At 43.6% G+C, this 16,297-nt stretch overlaps 1 protein-coding gene across 2 annotated transcripts; it reads right to left on the bottom strand.

Annotated features, from left to right (window-relative positions):
- Positions 1–18: 18 nt before the first annotated feature.
- LOC100699354 (creatine kinase B-type) lies at positions 19–11,988 on the bottom strand. Of its 2 annotated transcripts, none has more exons than XM_003459610.4 (8): positions 11,833–11,988; positions 10,111–10,324; positions 9,009–9,163; positions 7,969–8,101; positions 6,079–6,250; positions 768–891; positions 495–684; positions 19–417 (listed from the first exon to the last, which is right to left on the bottom strand). In XM_003459610.4, the coding sequence occupies exons 2-8, from the start codon at positions 10,301–10,303 to the stop codon at positions 239–241; spliced, it is 1,146 nt and encodes a 381-aa protein (XP_003459658.1). In that variant the 5' UTR covers positions 10,304–10,324; positions 11,833–11,988; the 3' UTR covers positions 19–238. The 2 variants fall into 2 exon arrangements, with proteins under 2 accessions (XP_003459658.1, XP_025754887.1); XM_025899102.1 differs by having other exon boundaries at positions 10,111–10,327; positions 11,833–11,948.
- Between the last annotated feature and the right edge of the window lie 4,309 nt (positions 11,989–16,297).

Below are 16,297 nucleotides of genomic sequence, written 5' to 3' on the forward strand. Positions count from 1 at the left end.
GGTGAGCAGCAGCTGTGATAGTTTGGGCCACAGAGACTTTATTAGAGATTTCAGGTGTTGGGTGAGTCCAACAGGTGAGACAGGAAGTAGAAAAGCCTTCACGTGTTGGAAGACTGAGGTCTAACTGAACAGCTCTAAATGTCCCACAGCATCAGGACGGTTTCTGATTGGTTATAGTGAGGGGAGGGGGTGATAGGTGAGGATGAGGGGATGGGGCTAGAGGTTACAGTGAAACAGGTCACTTCTGTTCAGGCATCATGTCATCGATGCTCTCTCCGGCCTCCAGCCGCTTCTCCATCTCCACCAGCAAGTTAACGCCATCCACCACCATCTGCACCAACTCCACCTCTGAGAAACCCAGGCGATCCGCGTTGGAGATGTCAAAGACTCCACCCACTGCTGCGGTGTCCACACCACCTTAGACACAGACAGGAAGTGATGAATGAGACAGCGAGGGACAGGTGTTCCTTCCTGTCTGCTTTGCGTGCTCCTACCTGTTCCTCGCTTCTGCAGCCGCAGCCGCTTCAAGATCTCGCCGAACTTCTCGTGCTTGCTCACGTTTGGCAGCTTGACGTGGACGCCAGCTCGCAGGCCGGTGCCCAGGTTGGATGGGCAGGTGAGGATGTAGCCCAGGTGCTCGTTCCACATGAATTCATGACCTCGCTCCTTAAACAGTTCCTCGATCTGCCAGAGAGAGAGGTGAGACAGGTTAGACAGCTTCAGGTGTGACACGATGGGGTGAGGGAAATAGGAAGTGGCGTGCTGACCTTGGTGAGGCCAGTGCAGAAGCGGGTGAACACCTCCCTCATGTTTCCTCCTTTCTGCATGCTGATGACACGCAGATGATCCTCCTCGTTCACCCAAACCAGGAATGTCTTATTGTCATTGTGCCTGCAGGTGAGTAAGGGGTTATTCCTCCATCCTTGAAAACTGCTTCTGTCACTCCAATTCTCAAAAAGCCTGGCACAGATCCCAATAATTCTGATAATCTCTGCCCTGTATCAAACCTCCCCTTTATTTCAAAAAGCCGTGAGAAAGTTGTTGCCTCCCAGCTTCACTCATACCTCAATGACCATAATCTCTACGAACAATTTCAGTCTGGTTTCCGCCCCAATCATAGTACAGAAACTGCTTTGTTAAGGATTACTAATGACCTTCTGATGGCAGCTGATTCTGGTCTTTTAACCATCCTCATCCTTCTCAATCTTAGTGCGGCATTTGACACCATTTCTCATAATATCCTCCTGAGCAGATTAGCGTCCATTGGCATTAGTCTTTTTCATTATCTACATGCTCCCTCTTGGCCATATATTCTGAAAATATAATATCAATTTTCATTGTTATGCAGATGACACCCAGCTCTACATTTCCTCCAAACCCAATTCATCCCTTCCACCTACCTCCCTCTCGAACTGTCTTATGGAGATCAGATCATGGTTCTCCTCCAATTTTCTCAAACTTAACAGTAATAAAACAGAAGTTTTACTCGTTGGTAAAGCATCTATCTTAACCAAATCTCACAGTTTCTCCATTAATATGAAAATCCCCCCATCCTTCCTTCCCCACAGGTAAAAAGTTTGGGTGTCATACTCGACAGTACTCTCATTTCAGTCTCACATTAATTACATAACCCAGTCTGCATGCTTTCACTTACGTAACTGTTATGATCCAATGTTGTCAGTGTTTGTGTTATGTGCGACTCCTCCCACCAGAGGATGGCTGTGGGTTTTTTCCCCCTTTTGTCTTAGGAGGTGGACCTGGGCGTGCCTGCTGAGTAGTTGGGTGGAGTCTCTTCCTGTCCTTGGACTGGATAATTGGTTGATCACCTCCAGTATTTAACTACCAGATGACACCCACCTGGCCCCCCGTCTCTACTAGCCTCCACCATCCAACAAAGAGCATGTGTTTTTGATTCGTTATTTTGATAGTGTGTCTGTGCCCAGTGATTTGCAAGTATAACCTTGTGTGTCTGGCGTTAGTACCTCAATTTTGTAAATAGCTGTGAATAGATTTGTCAAGTAGCAATCGTGCATTTTGTTCACCTTGTATATATTCTTCACTGCAGCAGCCTAGTAGGCGTGAGAAGCCATTTTTGTTGATTAAGTTTTCTCCTGTTTTTCATTTAGGAAGTTAGGTAAGTGAATTGTCTTTTGGTTGGTTTTTCATTTGTGTAGGAAAGCATAGGGACCATTAGGGAGTTTTGTTTGTTATTTTTGGCACTGCTCACTGCTGAAGAAAATAAATGGCTGCTTAGCACTTTAAAAAGATATTGTTGTTTGTGTACTTGCTTGGGTGGTGTGTGAGTGGGCCAATTTCTTGTTGCGTTCAATACTCGCCTAGACTAAGAACGTAACATAATATTAATAGACTTCGTCCCTTCCTTACTCCCCATGCGGTTGCCATGCTTGTCCATAGTCTTATTACTTCCCGGGTTGATTATTCCAACTCCCTTTTATTTGGTCTCCCCAACAAGTCCCTCCATAATCTTCAACTTTTTCAGAATTCTCCAGCTCAGGTCATAACTCGTACTCCCTTAAAAAACCATATTACCCCAATTCTTCAACAGCTTCACTGGTTGCCCAGGATAAATTTAAAAATCTTAGTTCTCATGTTTAAGTGTATTCATAACCTTGCCCCTCCTTATTTCTGTGAAGTGCTTCATATCACCACTGTTTCCCGCTCTCTGACATCTTCATCTGCCACTCATCTTGTCGTTCCTTCTGCTCGCCTTATCACTATGGGGCACAGAAATGGAGCTTTCAGTCACTCTGCTCCTCGGCTCTGGAACTCACTTCCTTCAGCCTTAAGAAATATAGATTCCCTTCCCTTATTTAAGTCACAACTCAAAACCTACTTGTTTAAACTGGCTTACTCGCTTTAATACAGATTTTACTTGCTGTCAAATCTTGTTTATTTATTGTTTTTTTTTTTTTTGTTTTTATTTGTTGTTTTTTGTATTTTGTTTTTTTTGTATTTTGATTTATTAGAATCTATTTTAATCTGTTTTATTGATATCTTTTTATCTTTGTAAGGTGACCTTGGGTTTTAGAAAGGCGCCCTCAAATAAAATGTATTATTATTATAATGACAGGAAGTCCAAAGGCCAACAGGAAGTTGGCCTTCATGTTTTCTACACGTCTCGCCAAAACAAAAGCTTTTCTCTTGAAAACATGATTTAATCTCATTTTCACTCAGACTCTCATCCTGGAATGATTTGGAATGTAACTCACAGAACCTGTCGACTTGGACGAGAGTGCAGGAAGTGCACAATGCTGACTCGTTTCATGGTTTTACGACTTTAAGTCTCTGAAGCCGCTTTGGCATTGTTTGTGTTTCAATTCAATTCAGTTTTATTTATACAGCACCAAATCACAACAGTCGCCTCAAGGTGCTTTATATTGTAAGGTAGACCCTACAAAAATACATACAGAGAAAAACCCAACAATCTTATGACCCCCTATGAGCAAGCACTTTGGTGACAGTGGGAAGGAAACTTTTTAACAGGAAGAAACCTCTGGCAGAGCCAGGCTGAGGGAGGGGCAGCTATCTGCTGTGACCGGTTGGGGTGAGAGAAGGACGGCAGGATAAAAGACATGCTGTGGAAGAGAGCCAGAGATTAATAATGACTAATAATTAATTGCAGAGTGTGGACTGAAGAAGACTGAAGAAGAAATACTCAGTGCATCATGGGAATCCCCCAGCGGCCTAGAACTATTGCAGCATAACTAAGGGAGGATTCAGGGTCACCTGGTCCAGCCCTAACTATATGCTTTATCAAAAAGGAACGTTTTAAGCCTAATCTTAAAAGTAGTGATAGTGTCTGTCTCTTGAATCCAATCTGGAAGCTGGTTCCACAGAAGAGGGGCCTGAAAACTGGAGGCTCTCCCTCCCATTCTACTTTTAAATACTCTAGGAACAACAAATAAGCCTGCAGTGTGAGAGCAAAGTGCTCTAATGGGGTGATATGGTACTATAAGGCCATTAAAATAAGATGGAGCCTGATTATTCAAGACCTTTGATGCGAGGAGCATGATTTTAAATCCAATTCTGGATTTAACAGGGAGCCAGTGAAGGGAAGCCAATATGGGAGAAATATGCTCTCTCTCTGTAGTCACTGTCAGTACTCTTGCTGCAGGATTCTTGATTAACTGAAGGCTTTTCAGGGAGTTTTTAGGACATCCTGATAACAATGAATTACAGTAACCCAGCATAGAAGTAATGCATGAACTAGTTTTTCAGCGTCACTCTGAGACAGGATATTTCTAATTTTAGAGATATTTCGCAAATGGAAGAAAGCAGTCCTACATATTTCTTTAATATGTGCATTGAAGGACATGTCCTGGTCAAAAATTACTCCAATGACAAGGTAATGAATCCAGAGTAAGAATCTGGTTAGATACCATATTTCTAAGATTTTCAGGGCCATATACAATAACCTCAGTTTTATCTGAATTTAGAAGTAGAAAATTAGAGGCCATCCAGGTCTTGACATTCCTGCAGTTTAACTAATTGGTGTGTGTTATCTGGCTTCATGGATAGATAAAGTTGGGTGTCATCTGCATAGCAGTGAAAATGTATGCTATGCCTTTTGATGATAAGGGAAACATGTATAATGTAAACAGAATTGGTCCTAGCACTGAACCTTGTGGAACTCCATAATTAACCATTTACATGAACAAATTGGAGCCTATTAGATAGATATGATACAAACCACTACAGCGCAGTACCTGTAATACCTACAGCATGGTAAACAGTATCGAACGCTGCACTGAGGTCTAGCAGGATAAGCACAGAGATGAGTCCACTGTCAGAGGCCATAAGAGGATCATTTGTAACCTTCACTAAAGCTGTTTCTGTGCTGAGATGAGCTCTGAAACCTGACTGAAACTCTTCAAATAAACCATTCCTCTGCAGATGATCAGTTTGCTGTTTGACAACTACTCTTTCAAGAATTTTTGATATGAAAGGAAGGTTGGAGATTGGCCTGTAATAAGCTAAGATTGCTGGGTCTAGAGATGGCTTTTTAAGTAAAGGTTTAACTACTGCCAGCTTGAAGGCCTGTGGTACATGCCATTTATTAGAGATAGCTTGATCATGAATATTGAAGCATTAATTAATGGCAGGACTTCTTTGATCAGGGGTCTAAAAGACACGTTCATGGTTTTGAGGAAGTAATTACTGAAGTTAACTCGGAAAAAAACAATTGGAGAAAAAGGCTCTAAATGAATATCAATGGTACTGAACGTAGCTGTAGATAATGTTACATCTGCTAGATGATTATGAGTAATTTTTTTCTCTAAAATACCAAATGCTAAAAATCTTTGGAAGGATGCTTCTCTGGTTGTTTTTGACCCAGTCCCTCTTGGATCCATTCTGGGTCCTGCTCTTTTTCATTCCACTTGCTTCAGAAAGCATGGCTCCCCATCTCATCCCTTTTAATTCACTATGCAGATAACACCCACCTTTTCACTTTAACACTGTAGACCAATCGTTCAAACTCCCAGCGGTCTCTTTGATAATTTCATGTTCCTTTAAGATCAGTCGGATCATATAACCAGTTGCTCTAGGTTGAAGATTTGAAAACTTTCCATGGTTTGGGAGTTCCTGCTGCTTCAAATCTGCTGTTTAAATCAGTGTTTAATACAAATGCTATGACCTGGCTTTAATACAGCTTAAATTGAGACTTGTTTATCACTTTTTCAATAAAAATAAAAAAGTAAAGACTTATGTATTTATTAGATATATTAAATTATCATGTTTTTAAGAGGCACTTGTTCAGCACTGATTGATTTGAAAATAAGCTGCAGAAACGTGAAGTTTCCGTTAGCTACTCGAACTCCAGAGTTGGTTATCTTTTACTCTGTCTCTCATTACAGTTATTTTTATACTGGTGTTTGTTCAGAAAAAGGACATATTTGAGATGCTCTAGATCAAAGTTTATTCTCTCTCTGCATTTCTTCATTCTACTGAAATCAGGTTAATTTCAATCAATTTCTGGCTTTGGAGTCATATTTTTCAAAACCAATATTTCATTATTACCCCAACCCCCCACCCCCACTTGCAGGGTTACACACTGACCAGATGCCACGGCCGTCGGGCCAATCACGGGCCATACCGGACGCCAGCAGCAGCGGGGAGACAGGCTTATCAAACAGGAAGTGGTCATCAATGAGTTGCTGCTGCTCCTCCTCTGTCATGTTCTTCAGAGCATAGTACTTCCCCTTCAGGTCTCCTTCCAAGGAGGCCAGAGCTGCAGCCACCACACAGTAGGTCAAAGGTCAGAGGTACACATAAACCCTACTTCTGGATGACAGGTGAGCAAACAGGAAGTGGTGTTAACTGAACTAGATGGAGCCGTTTCACAGAATCACTTTTAATGGGACAGGTATTGACTTTCAAAATAAAAGCAAATTAAAGGTTTAATTGTTTCACTAAAGGTGATCAGGAAGTTTCATCCCCCTTCAAATTTCATCCCCCTTTAGATATCAAATCATATGAAGTTTCCTGCCAGTATCTCTCATTAATTACATTTTATTTTTACCCACCATACCTGAACGTTACCTATAAAAAAGTCACCTTTACTCTGATGAGTGTCTTGACTTTCTACAGGAAAACAGAGTACCAGTTCCTTACACTCTGATGGAGAGATACCTGAGCAGCCTGAACTGTTTAGGAGGTCAGGAGTCAGCCTGACAGCTGAGGAAATCATACAGAGATCACATGATCCTGAGGCGGCATTTCTGTGGGTTTCAGAATGGCTCAGTTAAACGTCTCCTGGTTCCTGAGGTCTTTAAAAGCAGGTGTGGAACTGGCTCAGACAGCAGGGGGCAGCAGAGTCTCAGGTCTGCCGGTTTTAACCGGTACAGTCTGGCTCAATCGCATTTGAATATGAAAGACAGGCTTTAAATGGCGAGCTGTCGGTCTCATTAGCAGTCTCAGCAGGACGGCTCTCAGCTCAGGGTTATGTAAGAGTTTGATCTGCTGCTGCGTTCACTGACACACTCGATGTGGCATCATGGGAAGTATCTAAATAAAGACTTATCCTCTTCAGCTGCAGACCCAGCTGAATGAAGTCTGACTGACAAGAGTTTGTACCTCACCTACCTCAGCAGGACCAAGAGAAACTGCTGCATCAGATGGTCCCTGAACGCACCACCACAGTTTAAACTCAAAGTGAATTTAACAAACAATAAAAACCTGATTTAGAATCAGTTTGTTCTCATTTTACTCTGAAACTGACATTAGCATCAGTGTGATGGACGCTGCTCTGAAATGCTCAGACAGACGCTCCCTCTCTGAGTCTGACCTTTTCTTTACGTCCTTCCCAAAGCTGAACAAACAAAACAGGAAGTGTTCAGTTTCAGTCAGATGCTCGAGTCTGTAAATGCTGCATTTTAAATGAGTTAAAGGTCTGTTTCCGTTCTTTCTCAAGCTTTTTCCTCAGGTCAGTTACATAATGGCGCTAAACACTGCAATATCTCTCGATGAAGATGAAGCAGCGTTTTTTTTTTAAAAAAACCTTGATCTTGAGTTCAAGTTTGTTAAAACCAAAACCAAAAAAATCTATGTGTATATATTTTGTTCAGTGTAAGTTCAGGTTTACACATGTAGTCTCCAATCATGAAACACAGTTTTTAAGATTACTGTTAATTAAAAATATTTGTTATTTGGAGCAGATCAGATCTTTAAAAAGCACACTACAGTATGCTTCAGCATTTTTCTTTACATGAAGGTTTTATTGAGATTTTGGTTTAAGAAGGAGGGACAAACCTGAACTTTCAGGTCAGAAGGTCAGGCTCTGCTAGGAACATAACTTTGACTGAAGGACATACTTTAGCTTCAATGAGCAAAGAATGACAGGGATCTACAGTAGAAGTGCTGACAGTGAGGTATAATGCAGCAGTCTGCAGGCAGGGGGCAGAGTGATGATGCTACATGCAGCAGAAGATACAGGAAGTGACCTCGTACTTTCAATGGAGAGGTTCTCAATAGTGCGTCGCTCTCCACGGCTGCAGTGTGGCGGCAGACAGAAGCCACGGATGCTGCGTCCTGTGCGAACCCGAGAGCTGAGCACATAGTTTGGATCCAGATCATCTCCACCCTGAAACACAAAGGAGACACAAGAACAGGAGGGTCAGAGTCCACCACGGCCCACCCTTCAGAGGTCGCCACCACCCTCAGCTGACACACCAAAACCAAATCATTAAGCCTTGCAGCCAATAAAGAGTTTAAGAGTCACCTGTTGTTGGGTAGGACTTCATGTCTGGGTTAAACACATCACATGCAAGAATTCAGTACCCTAGTGAATAATCAGTTCTGTGGAAAATAGCATCACCAATGCTCAAAGATCTCAGACTCCTGTGTGCTGATGGTCCAGGTTGGTAGTTTTACCTGTGATGAGCTCGGGGAGCAGCTGCCTCCTCTGCATGCTGAAACAGACTGATTCCAGACCTGATGTTAAACCTTTCAGCAACTCACAGGTTTGAATTTAGGTTATTACTGCCTGACAGTTTAATGCCAATAAAGCTGCAGCTGAAAGAATAAAACTGTCTCCAGAGCTCTGTCCTGCTGATGGGCAGTGATGCTGAGGCTGTGACTTTCAGTCTGAATTGGATTTTAAATTCCTCAGAATTATGCAGCCCTACACCTGTCCATGTTAGTGATTATGAATCTGCTGCCAACTCCGCCCATTTCATGTGAACACACAGTTTTACGATGACAATGCTGTGATTGTTTTTTGGAGTGAATCCTTTCGTGTTTGGTTTGTCTGTTTGAAATAGCTTGAGGACAGCTCTGAGATTAGAGCGTTACATCTGAATGATATCTTCATTCAATGCATATCTTCTGTAACAGGTGTGTTCACCTGTCCTTGACATTAAGTGTATATACCATAATGATTGTATTTAAATCGGTTTGACCTGAATGTTTTTTCCGCCTGAGGCTCTGGTCATGAATTCCATAAACAATGAGATGTGTTTGAACTGGCTTCAGGTGAGTTTATAGTTTACCTGGAGGTTGTCAGGGTTCAGGTCCGTCTTGTGTTTGTCTGTTGGTTTGTATCCTCCGTGGCGGTCTTCGATCACTGGATCCATCAGGTCTTTAAACACTTCATACGTCTCCTCGTCTCCGGCCACACAGCCCACAGTCATGATAAACGGATGACCTGTAAGAGGAAAGGATGGACAGTCACTTCCCCTTGTCACAGCCGACATCTATGGCCCTTAAAATGACTTTTTTGACTTCAGAGAGAAAACCTAAACATGACGGAGTGTGCCGATGGGTTTGTTTGGTCTGTTTCACAATTTCCTTGTAGGATAGTGTATTATGGTCTTTAATGCACTAAGAGGAGCTAAATGAACTAAGGAGGATTAGAAGAGGAGGATCAGGTGGTTGGACTGAAGGTCAATACTACATCCTGCCCTTGGGTGGGAATTATAGACCAAAAATTACCTTGATCTAATGAGTCTATCCAATTAAAGAGTTTATTATTAACAGAATCTCTCAATGTGAAGGTGACAAACACGTAAAGTTACATGTCTGGTGAAGGCTTAACTGGCTTATGTAAGAGCTGGACAAGGATCGGATAGAGGCTTGGTTCCTATTCTGAAGGTTATTGGACTAGGCTGCAGTTGTCTGACTTTGAGGAAGGGTTACTTGGACAAGGAGGTGGATCAAGGGTCTGAAGGATGTTTTGGAGAAATGGAACGTGGTCCAAGTGTCTAAGGGTGGAGTTATTTCGTTGGTTATTTGGTCAGGTTTTAGGGAGGTGTTAACATATATGCCAAATCAGTCGCTTTGGCACAATTAGCTGGTCTGGAGGAGATTTGTCTTATTTTGGGAGGAGTTACCTGCACCTTGGTAAGGGGCTGTTTAAGGAGGAGGATGGGCTCAGGTGTTTTGGGAATGGGGTACCTGGTTCTTCTGAAGGTTGAATTGTGTTGGAAGAGAGGTACACAGTTTTTAGGGAGCCATTTATGTGAGACCATTTGATGAAGGAGTGTCTACCTGGCATTGATGATAGAGTTATCTGGTTTGGGACTTGTTACCTTTGTGAGTTTTGAGTTCAAGAATAGAGTTTGAGCTCTTAATGCTGACTGTGGGAGGGGTTACCTGGGTTGTCAACGCCAGTCTGGATGACATCGTCCAGGGTGAATCCGCTGGACGTCTCCTTGTCCCTCAGGTTGGCGTACATTTCGGACGTGAGCACCTTGGCCATGTGGTTGTTGTGCTGGCTGAGGTCGGGGTACTCCTGCTCCGCCGTGTACTTCAGCTTCAACTTGTTGTGGGTGTTTCCAAAAGGCATGATGACGTCCGGGCTGCTTGCCTGCCGCAAACCCATCGGTTACAGTCAAAGTGTTCAATAACACAGCATTACAGCATCAAACAGTTTATGTATTTGCACGTTAATCTATCTCAGACACAGAAACCAATCGCTTACAGCACTTTCCTAAACAAGTTATTGCTAAATTTGTACTGACAGTTGTATAACTTTGTATTCATTATTAACATTTACACTAAAGTTCATTCAGTAAAGTAAAAGGAGGCTGGTCACAAAGATGAAGAAACTCGGGCATGCATTTGATAACTTCTGGAAGATTTCTGGATGTGATTTGAATGTCTGAATATTCATGTATTCATGTACATGTTGCTGCTAGTAAAACGTTTACTCAGTGAAATAAACTTGATTGTTTTTGAGAGGAAAGTCCAATAAAAAGGCCAATTTTCTTCACAAACCTGGTCTGAGGGTGCTGGGTCAGACCCTTCCCACTGAGGCCACTTTTCGTGGGTTTTATGGTCATGTGATCACATTTATATTGATTCTTATGAAAACATCACAATTAAAATGGAAATGTGATGAAGAAAAACATGCCTTTAATTCCTGAGCAAATATAAATAATCATTACAGAAAATGTGTATGTGACACAGTTTACTGATCTATTAAAATGATTGACAAAACTGCCTGAGCTCTGGTCAGTCGCTGATGAAGCAAAGTCAAAAAGTGAAAAACTCAGATGCTGACTCAGCAAAAATCTTTGCAGACATCAGATTTTTTTTTCCGCAAACTTTTAGAAACGCCTCAAACCCTCCAATTAGGTTATAGATTATCAACAACCTGATTGGATTGATGAGCTTCTGATCTTTACTGTAACGCTCTCACAATTGCAGTAAAAGTACTCTGTTACTTTCCATTGGCTGTATTTATGCAGAGTGCAGACAGGATCCCGGCTCGGTATGATTCGGTCCAGATCATTAAGGCCGCGGTCACCTTCAGCGCCTCACTGCGAGCGCAGAACCGAATGAATCGAACCGGTTCTGACTGGTTAGAACGCTGCAGGGCTGAATGACGTCATCAGCTCCAAAAAGCCGTCAAAATGAGGCGGAGATGCGCGCACTGTTTGAAGGTTAGACTGCTTATTGTGCACAGGCAGAGCTGCAGTCTCTGCAAACTCTGCACCGGTTTGGGGGGAATTGTATAATATTTGGAGGCTGTTGTTGAAGCTGCGCGCGCACAGCAGCAGTCCTGCAGATGAATCAGCTGACTGTAAATAACACCACGGCAAAGAAGCTTTGTGCGCGCGGGCGATGCTGACTGCGCAACACCTGCACGCAGGACGGAGCGCAAGGTCGTTAGCGCGCGCGCGCACACAAAGACACACACACAGTCTGCAGCAGACCTCCCCCCCCTTGTGTGTGTGTGAGTTTGTTTGTTTCTTTGTTCTTTAACCCTTCATCTCCCTCTGACCGCGCACCCCTTCCCGCTTGTTCCCCTTGCTCTGATGCACGGCTGTATGTATGTGCTGTGCTGTGATTGGTCGGCTCGGATGCTCATACCTGTGGTTCGGTGTGCGGAATGCGGCTCTGGAGCGGGTCCGTGCTGCTGCTGCGGATTAAAGCGGCTCGCAGCCTTTTATACCCGCCCCCAGATCGTCATTGGCTCCTATTTACGGTCCATTCATTCCATTGGGCACAGACCCGCCGAGGGTCACGTGGTTCCCCCCGCACCCCCCTCTCTTTCTTTGTCCCTATCCGGCTACAGTGCCTTTGAGCCAGGCCTGTCAGAACTCAGCAGGTGTGAGGTTAGCTCACCATGTTTCATGCGTATATGTGCATCCCCCAAACACACGTTCTCCTTTTGGTCTCCTTGTTTTTCACTCAGTGATCTGTCACTAGTTAGCTAACATAAACCAATGAAAGTCTCTTAACAGAAAACAGCCAACAAACCCAGTGACGTCACGTTCTGTACTGTCACAAGATGGCGCTAAACCATTGTACATGTACAATGACAATAAAGTGCTATTCTATATTATTCTATTCTGTCATCATCATCATCATCATCATCACAACAACATCATCATCTACATCATCATCATCACAATCATCACATTGACATCATCATCACCGCCATCATCACATCATCATCATCGTCATTATTATCATCACAACATCATCATCATCACCACCACCATCATCACATCATCATCATCAAATCAACATCATCAACATCATCATCATCATCACAACATCATCATCATCGTCACCATCATCATCAATACAACATCATCATCACCATCATCAACATCATCACCACCATCAGCTTCATCACCATTGATTTAGACAGACTGTTTGGTCAGGCTAAGGAAACAGAGGTGTTCTTCATCATGAAGATAATAGTTCTCTGTGTTCTGGTTCTTTAGTTTAAGTTCTGGTTATTTGTTTAAAGTTCTGCTTGTGGTTCTTTGTTTGAAGTTCTGGTTCTTTGTGTTCTGGTTCTGGTTCTTTATTTAGGTTCTGGTTCTTTGTTTAATGTTCTGGTTCTTTGTTTGAAGTTCTGGTTCTATGTCGAAGGTTCTTCCTGGGCAGTATGGATTGAGGCTGAAGGCAGAGTCGGGTTCTCAGTGTTGTCCTGTATAAATAATGACTTGAACTTCTGCAGGGGAGGAGGCACTGCACACCATAATGCCTGTCTCCATGGTGACAGGGATGGGGTGAAAGGGTTCACACCGGTTGGTAAACTCTGTGGGGGTGCTGAGGTCTGTCAGACTTAAATCATGTGATCTCACACAGGAAGTAGAGAGAAGGCGTCATAGAAGGCAGCATACCTGAGTCCAGGACCATGAACCTGCAGAACCACAACTTTGTGTGTGTTTGTGAGTGTGTGTGGTGTTCCGTGCTGACAGCATCAGCAGGATCAGGTGGTGAGAGCTGAATACAAACCAGATCTTCTGCTCCTCCCCCACCTGTCCTCATCCATCTTCAGAGCTTGCTGCCCCTCCCCCATCCTCCATCAGCATGCTGAGAGGCTGCAGTATGCCCAACCACCATAGACCACAAGACACACACACACACACATAGACACACACATACACACACACACAGACCATTGTCATTTATTCATGACTGAACAGAAAGAGACGACAAGGGCAAATGAAGGAGGAGGAGGAGTGTGTAAGTGAGTTTGTGTGTGGTGGTTGTGGTTGTGGTGGTGGTGGGGGGGGTCTTCTTTGTGGTCAGGAAACCTCGTATCTCCCTGCTGTCTCTTTTTGCTTCGCCATCGTTCACTCAGAGGAAATCCTAGTATCTTCGTACTTACAGGGTTGCCAGCTGACAGCAGCCTTGACGCGAGCTCACCCTACTCCTCCCGGCAGCCAATCACAGCCCTCCACAGCCTCCACTTCCTGCCATTGGCTGAAGATGTTAAAAAAGAACAGGGTGCTTCATGCGCATCAACGGGTCAGTGAATACCTCACAGAGAAGGGGAACATGGCTGACTGATTTACTGTGGTGAGCTTTAAAGGGCCGGTCACCCCAGCAGCTGATCAACTATTAGCCTGATCGATAACACGTGAACATCCTCCCAGGCAGGAAACTGTTTGATCCCCACTCCTTCTTTTGGTGGTGATGACATCACCGCCTCCATTCAGCTGGTGCACAGTGTGAGGAGTTGCATGTTAAATAAAGTTTTGTGTCTGAACAAAAGGCCGCTGGCAGCTTTTAAACAACAGTGTTCATGGTCTCCTCGTTCCTTTGAGTGATGGCTCCACTAGGACTGTTACCCGGCAACCGCCATCCCACCACCATGTACGCTTTATACAGGACAAAGAGGAAAGGAAGGAATTAAGTGCAGGATGGAAGGACAGAACACGTGTTGGGGGGAAAAAAAATTGCAGCAATCGCATCCTAAGGACATCAGCTGACTGTGCCGCTCGCTCGGTGCACCGACCTGATAAGGAGTGTCAGACTGCACCGGTCACATGACCGAAACAGTTCTCCTCCCCACAGCCCTCATTCAGGAAGCTTTATAAAACTGAACATTACAGCTATTAGCTGAATTCTCCTGGTTCAGTGCAGCTAACCAAGAATGAAAACCTGACTGACTGCTAACCATAGATAGAGAGAGTGAGGGTGGACCCTATATCGATGTTTTTAACATGAAGTTGCTGCTGCAGCCAGCAGCAGGACAAGAGTAAACCCCCAACACACACTCTGTTTTTGGACTCCTTGTTTTCCACTCAGTGATCTGTCATTAGTTAAACCAATGAAAGTCTCTTAGCAGAAAACAGCCAACAAACCCAGTGACATCACGTTCTATACTGCCACAAGATGGCACTAAACATGCTCTAAAAAACATACTCGTTTGTTAGAGGAGGGCTCCAGGGTGGAAACAAGCTGAGTATACGTTTCGTGTCCTCTTTGGTACTGTAAAGGTGCTGACATGACCAAACAACATCCTGCTGGAAAAACCAATATGGCAGCCTCTGCCATTTAACGTTGCAGCCTCTCAGCTGTCAGGTTGGTAGTTTGAATCCCGCCTGCCTGAACCACAGAACACACAACAATCTACTGATGGGAACCAGCAGCTATCATCATCATGTGATCCAACGTGATGTCATGTGACATTAGGATGGGAAAATGTGACCAGTAAACATGACCGATTTGTCGTCTCTCACAGTCACAGGTGCATTATGGGTCATTGCAAGGTGACTGCAATCACCACAGCAACCAGCCAGGTCACTCTCACTCTCTCTCACACACAAGGTTTATTAATTAAGGCCCTTCCTCTGAGCTGTGATGTCACTCAGAGTTGAGGAACCTGATTGGTTGTTCAGCAGGAGCCTGTGGAGGAGAAGAGGTGGTGTTACATAATTGAAGGTGTCTGAGGTGCGGGGAGGAGAGTGAGAAGGGAAGGAAGGTTGGTGGGGGCAGGAGAGCAGAACAATCCTGCGTATAAAGGACCACGTGGCCATCACCGTGACAACCGTCTCCTGCACAGGTCACAGTGAAGGAGGGTTGTGATTGACTGTTGGTGTGAAAAGAGAGTAGTAGTTCTTTCTCCAGTAGTAAGGATAAAGTAGTACTTTAGCAGTTGTGTCACAGTAATAGGGGAAAATAGGGTGATTTGTGCCACCTCTTTGTTTCTAGGAAGCACAGACGAAATTGCACTGAGACAGCACATTTTTGAAGAGTCAACAATTTTACTCATCCTGCAAAGAAGAGAGCCTCATTGCATGAAAGTAAATCATATTTAAGTTAAAAAACTTTTTTTTTGCCTTTCAAAGTAAAATTTCTGTGATCAAGATTTTTTGATTGTTTTGTCTGAACAGTTTTAGACAAGTCTAAAAACATTTCACAGATGTTTTAGTGCTTTGGTAAACTACACCGTGAGTCTACACACCTATGTTAGCTCAAAACTGCTGCATGATGGAGTTTTTTTTTTTTCAAAATGGTGGGGTTGGGGTGATTTGTGCCAGTGGCACAACTTATGAATATTTTAAATATATTATTTTATTGTAATTGTAGAATGTATTTTTTACAGATTTTCTGTCATGGCGGTGGCAGCAGTTGTGTGGTGTTTGGGAAAAAGGACCCAAAATGAAGGAACCGGCTGAGATGTGAGTGAGCATTTATTTATAACATGTGAGACTACAAACAAAAGTGAGGATGGCCAGAATGGAAACTAAGAAACAAACTGAACTGGGAGAGCTAGCTAAAGAAACCTGAAATAATAATTCGCTGGGTGAAACACGGGATGACATTCAGGGAGAATCACAGGGATAAGATGCAGGGAAACACAGAGAAACACAGACGAACCGACCACGAGCACAGGTAAACACACACTATAAATACACACGGAGGGGAATGAGGAATGGCAAAACAGGAGGGAGGCACAGCTTATCCTAATTGAAGAAACAAGAGACACAGACCTTCAAAGTAAAACATGAAATATACGCAGACAGCGAACAGAGGAAACACACGAGTGGGGATGACTGGACACCAAAGAGAGGGAGCACAAAACTAA

Source organism: Oreochromis niloticus, linkage group LG15 (assembly GCF_001858045.2).
Source record: "Oreochromis niloticus isolate F11D_XX linkage group LG15, O_niloticus_UMD_NMBU, whole genome shotgun sequence".
Classification (NCBI taxonomy): domain Eukaryota; kingdom Metazoa; phylum Chordata; class Actinopteri; order Cichliformes; family Cichlidae; genus Oreochromis; species Oreochromis niloticus.